The 9,331-nt window shown below is 55.5% G+C and overlaps 1 protein-coding gene across 13 annotated transcripts in view; it reads right to left on the bottom strand.

Moving 5' to 3' along the window:
* Positions 1-5,570: 5,570 nt before the first annotated feature.
* Positions 5,571-9,331, bottom strand: part of SLC6A2 (solute carrier family 6 member 2) — a 44,173-nt gene continuing 40,412 nt past the window's right edge. For 10 of the 13 annotated variants that reach the window (XM_089319601.1, XM_089319600.1, XM_089319599.1 and 7 more), the window contains one exon: positions 5,571-5,878. In XM_089319601.1, the coding sequence (XP_089175727.1) occupies positions 5,834-5,878 (45 nt within the window). In that variant the 3' untranslated portion in view covers positions 5,571-5,833. Of the gene's footprint in view, positions 9,230-9,331 lie in introns of all 13 variants that reach the window. The other 3 variants (XM_070063144.2, XM_070063142.2, XM_089319606.1) reach the window with 1 other exon arrangement.

Below are 9,331 nucleotides of genomic sequence, written 5' to 3'. Positions count from 1 at the left end.
TACCTCAGTCCCCAAAGGCAGACAGAACTGGACCAGGCAGAGCCAGGATCTGGGAACTTGTCCAGCTCTCCCACAAGGGTGCAGGGGCCCTCGCCAAGGCTGTCAGCTGCTGCCTCCCAGGCTCTTTGGCAGGAAGCTGGATCGGAGCAGAGTGGCCAGGCCTGGAACTTACATCCTGACATGAGACGCAGACGCCCCAGCAGTCACCTTAACTCAGGGCCCCCCCATCCCCCTCCCCCCCAGGACACTGTTTAGGCTTGCTCATCTAGGTTGTCCAGAGCACTAAATTCAGAGGCCTCATTTTGAGCAGGGAAGCCCCTGTGACTGACAGGTCTCTGCCGCCCTCTTGTGGGCAGTGCTGTCCAGCCACACCTGCTCTGCAGTGGTGCTGGCCTGTGCTGACAGCTTTGAGAGGGACCTCTGGCTCTCTCAGACTGGGCTCCTAGTTACTTGGGGCTGTTTGGGGGGAAGCTCCCACATCTTAGTCCTCTGTGCAACAAGACCAAGTGACGCTGGCCCGGGGGCCTCCCCAGACACCAACAATGAATTCATCTTGCTCCTGGCACCCAAGAAGGCCTTGGGGAACTCCTCCTACCCAGCACTGCTCTGTAAAAGGTCCGTCCTGTACCTCCCTCCTGGGCTGGTCTAAGATTCCTGAGTGAGGAAAATCCACTGTTTGCCCCGCATCCTCACACTCACTCTCCTCACCACACTGACAGCGGGGTCAGGGTTCTTTCCCCAGGCAGCAGTGTTCCCAGTGGACACCAACAGAAGGTCCTACAGCCTGACGCCTCCCCTGTCTGCCTGGAGATGGCGTCAGAGGCCCCCAGACTTCCCCTCATGCCCGATGCCAGCGGAAGGGCCCGGGGGGGTCACATTGAGCAGGTTCACGTTGTGCTGCACACCAACTTGTCTGTGTCTGGGGAGACGGCGCACACTCACGTGCAGTGAGGTACATGCAGCTGCTGATCACCTACAAGGTCCACCCGGGACAGCAGAGCCCAGGATCTAGTGTGAGCCCGTCAGCCAAGGCTGTGGACAGCTGCCCAGGGCAATGCAGTCTCACGGGCACAAACTCCACTTGTACCACTGTGAGGGACCCAGAATGCAGGCTCTGCTGGGTGTGGACCCTGGGACATCAGGACACATTGGGCTTGATCTTTGCTTGATGCTGGACTAACTGCAGCCCATGGGCTAAGGCTGCCCTCCCAGCTCGTGACACTGGACTCTAGCACGTTCTGAAGTTGTCCTGGAGAACCACAAGGAAGAAGATGGGGGAACCAGGTCAGTCCAAGCCCCCCACCCCGGGAAGTGCCCTGCAGTGACCTGTGCTTCTGACCACCCGGCTCGATACCCAGCGTCCCCGTGCCCTCCCTGCCTCAGGTCAGTCCTGTGTGAGAAGGGCTCACAGAACACAGGGCAGCACTTACCTGTCCAGTTTATGATGAAGATCGCTGCAGAGAAAGAGGCGTCCACAGCCGAGCCTGCAGAGGGGAGAGGCGCGGGGCTTCTGCCCTCCCCGGGGAGCACCACCCTCCCAGCGCCTCCTGTGTCCAGCAGGTTCTCCAGGCTCTCCATGGAGGCTTCCTCGGGCAGCATGACCACCAGGTCACTGGGACTGGTGGGGACCTCAGCCCACCAACTCCCAACCCCTCAACCCTGCCCGCTCTTGAAAAGAGATGGAGAGTTCCAACTGCACTGGGAAAATTGGATGGAGCCCTGGACTCCTGGCCTCAGCCTGGCCCTGTCGGGGCCTTTGTGTACTAGAAGATGGGAGATCTCTATTTCTTTCCCTCTCTCTCTCTCCCCCTCTCCCTCTCCTTTTTCCTCTCCCTCTTCCTCTCTCTCTCTCTCCCTCTTCCTCTCTCTCTCTCTCTTTCTCTTCCCCTGCTCTGAAATGAATGTTTTTAAAGACACTTATAGGAGTGTGTTAAGGACAATGTGTCAATAAGGGTAAGAAGGGAAGAAATCACAGACACATTTCTTATTTAAAACAGACTTTATATTTTATCTGAGAGGTAGAATTACAGAGTTGGGAGGAGAGAGTAGGAGAGAGAGAGAGTGAAGAGGGAGGGAGGGAGGGAGGGAGGGAGAGAGAGAGAGAGAGTCTTCCATCCACTGGTTCACTGCCCCAAATAGCCACAATGCTGGAGCTAGATGGAACTGAAGCCAGAAGCCAGGAGGTTCTTCCAGGTCTCCCACACGGGTGCAAAGACTCAAGCACTTAGACCAACTTCCAGTGCCTTCCCAGGCCATAGCAGAGAGCTGGATCAGAAGAGGAGCAGCCGGAACATGAACTGGCACCCATATGGGATGCCGGGGTGGCAGGCAGAATCTTATCCTAACACAGCACAGCACCGGCCTCGTACGTTTCTTATTATGTCACACCCCACCTTCTTGTGTCCCTCTGGCCACAAACCACTTACAGCAAAACAGTGAACAACTCCCAGGGCCCTGCCCACTATGGAATCCTTTGTCTCTCACCACGCACACAGTGCACCCACTCCCTGTAGCTCAGTGCCCTTGATCCAGCGGTGACGCCCTGAGGGAGGCTGATGCAGACCCCAAGCTGGTGCTGAGCAGCAGCCCCTCCCAGGCTCAGGAGCAAACACACGTTGTCCTTGTCAGGTTGGGGACGGTTTGTCCTGTACCCGCCATTCTTGGATGCACCCTCTAGTAACAGTCTGATCACACGGCTGCGCCCCTTTAAACTCTCGGAGCTGACGACTCCTCCTGGGCAGACTCCTATACCCTCAACAGTTCCTGCCTCGTCTGCTGTCGCTTTGGTTTCTCTCACTATCGAAGGTTTTGCTAAAGACCCAGTTCAAGTGCACCTGCTATGGGGAGCCTGCTCTGATCCCCCAGATGGGCCTTGTGCGTGGTTTCTCTGCTGGGGTGCGAGGTGGCCTTGTCTCACCTGCCTCTGTAAGCCAGGCATCCGCTGAGGGCCTGCCCCGTGCCAGGTTTGAGTAAGGACATGGTTGCTGCCTCTTGTCCCAGAAGCTGCTGGTGCCCAGAAGTGTCATTCAATATATTGTGATGAGAGCAGTGACAGGGGAAGGTTAACAAAGACTTTTCTTTGAGGGTGGAAACTTGAGAGATAATATCAGAGAGAAGGAAAAGGCAAAAGATGACACTCGTGGGGTGAAGAACAAGTGGCGGATTGCACCTGACATGGGTTGACTGGAGCCAAGAGGCTGTGAGCAGAGCGGAGGTGGGCTGGGAGCTTGGATTGACCCTAAGGCCATTGGGGAACCACTAGAGAACTTTCCAGGAGCACGTATACAGTTGGTGCTCAGTAACTGACTTCTTATGAGCACACTACCTGCCTCCCCAGCCAATGGGTGTTCCTTGGGGATGCTGTATTCCTGTTGTGTTTGCTAGCTCCTTCCTAGTACTTGGTGGGGCTAGGGTTTGGACGGATGACTCACCTAGATAAGACACAACCATGACCTTTCCTTCCAGACAGGAACTTCTTTCCAACCCTGGCTCAGGAGGGTCCACCGGCCCTGAGCAGTGTCCAGAGAGCAGAAACCCCAGTGCTCACTGCTTCCTTCAGCCTCTGCTTAGCAGCAGGAGCGTGGTGCTGCCACCTGGTGGACACGGACCGCGTTCTCTCTTAACCCGCTTCCTCCATGGATGCTGAGGTGCCCTCTTCTGCAGGGCAGAGAACAGAGAGGTTGTAAAGGCAGAATTGTGCTCTGTGGACACTTCCGCCCGCGGGCTCAGAGGAGCCTCTGTGAGGCCGGCTCGGGTCCGTGTGTCCTCTGCCTGCAGTCAGGAGAGTAAGTGAGCTCAGCTCGGACCTCAGGACGTAGGAGGACTCTTCCAAATGTACTGGACCATAGAAGTAAAGATAAGTGTTTCTGCTTAGGACACCTGCGTCCCATCCAGGAGTGCCTGGAGCTGCGTCCCAGCTCAGCTCCCGGGTCTGGCTTCCTGCTAAGGCAGACCCTGGGAGGGAGTGGTGGTGGCCCAGGGAGCTGTGTTCCTGCCACCCTTGTAAGAGCTGGGGACTGAGTTAGCTGTTCTCAGCCTTGGTCCTTCCCCGCCCCTGTCACTGAGGGCGTCTGGGGATGGGAACTGTGTGCGTGTGCATGTGTGTTTCAGTCTTTCTGATTGGGATTTCTTCCCCTGTCCAAGTAGAGTGTCACCACCTCACACACACAGCCCAGATGCTCGGCTCCCGAGGCTCACGGCCAAGGTCGGGCTGGCAGTTGGCCATGTAGAATCCCAGGGGCTCCAAATGGAGGAACTTGGGGATTGTGCGCAAGAGACCTGGGCTACCATGAGGTCAAGATCCCCAGTGGCAGAGCTCCCGTGTCGGGCAGCAGGCTCATCTCTGTTCTGCTCTAAACTTCCTGAAAGCTGCTGACGCAGACTTCTCACTGCTGGCCCTTGGGCCACCTCCCACTACCTTTCAGCCTTCAAATACACAAGGGTGCTAACCGCATTGCTATTGGGCAATACCTCCTGTATATGGGTGTCGCCATCTCCTTGCTGCCTTGCAGTGAAAATGTTTCTCTGAGGGTGGGCTTCTGTCCTGGGAGTTAAGGCATCCCTGGCACAGAGGGTAAAGCTGCTGCCTGCAGTGCTGGTGTCCTATCTGGGCACCAATTCGAGTCCCAGCTGCTGCACTTCTGGTACAGCTCTCTGCTATGGCCTTAGAAAGCGGTAAAAGGTTGCCCAAATCTTTGGGCCCCTGCACCTGTATAGGAGACCCAAAGGAAGCTCCTGGCTCCTGGCTTTGGATTTTTGCAGCTCTGGCCATTGTAGCCATTTGGGGAATGAACCAGGAGATGGAGAATCCGCCCCCCTCCACCGCCTCTCTTTCTCTTTCTGCAGCTCTGAATTTTGAATAAAAAAATTTTTAATAAATAAATCAAAAGCATTAGTTACAATGCCTGTGTCAGGTATGGAGCACCAGGCTCTGACCCAGGTGCACTCCTGACTGCAGCTTCCTGCAAACACACATCCAAGATGATGGCCCATGAGCTGGGTCCCTGCCACTCACACGGAGACCTGAACTCAGCTCCCAGCTCTAGGCTTTGGCCTGTGGTAGGCATCTGGGGATGAAACAGTGGACAGGATCACTCTCTCTCAGAAACATAAATTTAAAAAATAAAATAAAATAAAATAAAAGAAGAATTCCAGGATGCGTGTCTCTTCCCCAAAGGGTGGCAGAGCTGAGGTCTCAGGGCCTCAGAGTGAGTGGTGTCCTTCCCCGAGGAGTCAGTCCGGGAGCCCCAGTCCCCTTGAAATTCAGCCCTAGAGAAGGGGCAGGGGCGGAATACCACAGTGAAAGCAGACGGCTAAACCTGCCCTCACTTTCAGTGGATTTTATGAAATAAAAATGTATCCCGATCTCAGGGACAGAATCCTCCCCAGTCTCTTGTCTGATAGGAGATACAAGTGTCGTAAAACGAGGTATGTGGGTGACAGGTGGGCCACCCTGACCAGAATATCTGTTTTGCACACAGCAGACTGGTCATAGGGACACCGCTCCTGTCACAAAGCCCGCAGCATCTTACGGCTGCCGCAGACAGCACTCATACGCCATCACCAGGCACTTGGCACGAGAGCAATCTTTATTGTTCTGCACACCTATTTCCTCCAAGAGGAGAACAACTTTGAAATAAAATGTAAAGCAGACATAGGAATTGGCAATGACAGTGGGACAGTCCATGACACAGAGAGGACACGGCTGAAGCAGAGACGTGGGCGTGAGGTGGGCACACAGACGTGACTTTGCATCAGGTGTGGTGGGGGGTGGTGGCTTCTATGGTGGCAACATCAGCTCCGCTGCCCGCCTGCTGAGTGTGGATCCTGGGACTTACGGTGGTGTGGCACAGTCACCCTCCAGTTCCTCCAAACAAACCTCAAACACAAGGGTTGGCATTTTTAAAAACACAAGTACTTCTGACACCAGACGAGGAAGGATCTGCAAAAGGGTGGGACTGTGTGTCCAGGAAAAACACAAATTCCAGGATAGAACTCTGGCTCCACAGCTCGCTGGCCACAGGGTCGCTTGGGACAGTCCTGCCAGAAGCATCGTGCCTCCTCCACGGTGAATCCAGCACAAGTCAGGGCTGGATGGGACCTTTGATCACTGATCCAAGCCCTGATGTTCCACAGACCCGTGAAGCTCAGGGAGATGAAGCCCCTTCCCCAGGGCACCCAGCTGGGCAGCCACAGACCCAGAGCTGTGCAGCTCCTGATGGTGCGCTGTTTGTACTACACCTCACACCCTCTCTGTTCCTCCTCATCCCTGACTTTCCAGGGAAATGAGCAAACAAATGAGGTGAGTTCCGTGGGCTTTTTTTTATCTAAGAAATGACTTCTTCGGTAAGATGCTTCAGTCTCCCATGGCCCAGGCCAGAATACCCATATTAGGGCAAGAGATTGGCTCCGTCCTGGGTGTGAAGGCAGCACCGGCGCTGTTGGTCAGCAGGGAATTTGGTAAAAGCCAGCAGCTCCCTCCCCTTTGTCTCATTTGCATGCAGAACGGAGGCAGGCAGGGTGGGTGCTGGACACCTAGTCGGGGGCTGCACACTCACGTGATGGTCTGAAGCAATTTACATGTCATGGAAAATAACCATTCCCTTAAAACCTGGTAAAATATCAAAGTGCCACGTGTGATATACAGTACCCAGGTGCACCCTAGGCCGGGGTGAGCTCTGCTATTAACAAGGGGGGAGGGGCACACAGCAGAAGTGGAGCTTTAGCCAGGACAAAGCCGGGATCCATCCTCATCTAGCCTGGGTGGAAAGGCACAGCCACACGGCCCCAGGCACACCAGGGGAGCTCGCAGGGCTGTCGGGGTGCCCCCACTCTCCCAGGGAGCCAGGACCCCCCACCCTACCCCAGACTCAGGTCAGCACCGTGGCAGTTGTTTGGTGTCAGCTAGCACCGCATCTCCCATGCCCTCTGGGATGAGAGGCTCTGCATGCGGAAGGGCCGCACGCAGCTGGCCAAGAGGAGATGGTGGCTGTCCGTTCCCCAGTACGAGCAGGCAGCTCCACCTTCTCAGGCCCCGGTTTGAGGACTTCACGTTTCATCACAGGAGAGCAGCTGACCCATTCCCGCCCTGGCTGGCAGCTACAGGAGAATAGACATCCTTTTCCTTCCTTCCTTCCTTCCGCCCACGCTCGGCTCTCTGCTGAGAAAGAACCTTTTGGCCCTCGAGTGCATTTTGTGTTCATGACAGCCCTGGGTGGGGTGAGGATATTGTGCAGGGGATCCCCGAGTGCTCCGGGGAGAGTCAGAGGAGGAGAATCAAGGGTCTGACTCGATCCCTTAGGAGCTGAGAAACCTTGAGCAAGAGGGGCTGCCGATGCTGGGCCTTGGTCTTTTCATCTGGGGAATGGGGAGGTGGAAGCCAGATGGGAGTCGTGGTAGGCAAAGCTGATCTGCTGAGAAAAATTAAAACTGTAACAGCCAGGAAGGAGTGAGCACTCACGGGAGGATTCCAAGTCGCTAGCAGGGCCCAGACCCCCACCTGCTGGGTCCACTGCACTGGAAGCTCTTGGGCCTCGCCTGTCCCAACAATCTAAGACACTTGCCACTCAGGCTGCCACAGCCTTGCACTGGATTCTTTATGTGGAGAGAGCAAGGGTGTCCTGATTTCCCCTGTTGTCCCTAAAGAATGGCCTATGGCCACTGACTCAGCGGGGAGACCTGAGGGCCCACAGAGATAAAACCATCTACCTCCCTGCTGCAGGTGGCCCCACCTAACCCTTTCTTGCACACCCTGGGGCTCTGTGGCATCCTTGTTTTAGACAAAACACCTGCTCCCCATATCACATTCCCGAGTGGAAGTGAAGTGGCCTCTTCTTTTGGCCTATTTTTTTTTTGGACTGAGATTCTGAAATAGAGGATCCCACAGTCATAATAAGAATCAATGAGAGCCCAAGGGAACTCTAACCATAAACAGAAATTTCAGGTAGATGGCACCAATCACCAAATCCCAATTTCAGTTACTGAGCGAAAACTAACTACCGCCAGAGGGCAGCACTTGCAAGCCTGCTGCAGAATAAACCTAGTGATTCTCTAAACCCTGTTCTATCCACTGAGAATTTGTCCCCTCAACCTGAGTGAGTGCGTGGCTATGTGCTTGGTCCCCCCTCCCCTCCGTGGTGCCAAATCCAGTCCATGAAGAGACCAAGGGAAGTTACAGGGTTAACTCCGCTTTGCTCAGGATCGATCTCAGTGCTGGGCGGATTCCCGGGAAGACTTTATGAATAGGAAATAAACACGAGGTGACAACAGGCTGCCCATGGGCACCCAGCTGGCATCACGAGGACAGAAGAGAACCCCGGCGAGGGGACACGCATCTGGCATTGCGGGGTCCCTGCCAAGGTCTCAGGGACTACAGGTAGACTCCTGGGCCTCACGTGCATGGTTCAGCAAGGCCGGCACGTGACCTTGGTCTGCTGTGGTCCCTCCATGGCACCTGCTTTCAGTGCTTCATCTACATCCTTCCCCTTCACCCCCATGGTGCTGGATGGACGATGGACCCTCTGACTGCCAGGACCCAGAGGAAGCTTCCAGAACACGCTCAATCCAAACTCGGGTTAGCCAGAGTAGAAATTAACCATGCAGATGTCTGCTTAAGATCCTTAAAGTCTCTGCCCACTGAGATCACCTTAGGGACATCTGCATCCAAATTCCCAGACCGAGGCTCGCAGACCAGGGCATGGACGAGGGTGGGCAAGAGAGGGAGGGCTTGCAGGATCCCCCGAATTCAGTCGGGCCGTTGGTTTGCTCTTTGCTTGTTTTAATTTTCTGGCGTTGGCCCAAGCCTTGCCTCTGACTCGATGGCCTGACAGTTTGTTCTATGGCCCAAAGGACAAGTCAGCATGCTTAGGAACTGTGCCCTGTGTGCAAGCAGGCTCCCACGGTACTGGGACCTCCCCGTAACCAAATGGGAGACGAGGTGGGCAAAGCCACTCTGCTGAGAAAAGTCGTCTCTCCCACTCCCCCCTTCCCTGTCCTCCACGTCACAGCCCCCAGGCCAGAGAAACGGGAGACGAATGAACACAAACCAGAGTCACTATGTCATTTGGAACTGGGCAAAGAGGGCGAGGGTTTGGGGAAGGACGTCTTCCAGGAGGACAGTCCTAAGACAGAGTCCGGGGCGGGAGCGGAGCCGATGCCGCTGACCTTGACACTAGCCCGGCGCCGCCTCCTCCCCCTCCGGCCAGGTTCAGATAGCCAACCAGTGTTGCAACTGTGGAGAGAGACAGCAAGGGCTTGAGTCCAGGGCTGGGGCAGGCTGGGTCGGACGGATGGAACCAAGGGGCAGGAGGAAGCAAAGAGGAGGCGAGAAAGG

This window comes from Oryctolagus cuniculus, chromosome 18 (genome assembly GCF_051225735.1).
Source record: "Oryctolagus cuniculus isolate XC-2025 breed Fujian yellow rabbit chromosome 18, ASM5122573v1, whole genome shotgun sequence".
NCBI classification, from domain to species: domain Eukaryota; kingdom Metazoa; phylum Chordata; class Mammalia; order Lagomorpha; family Leporidae; genus Oryctolagus; species Oryctolagus cuniculus.
This window is presented reverse-complemented; position numbering and strand designations above follow the sequence as displayed.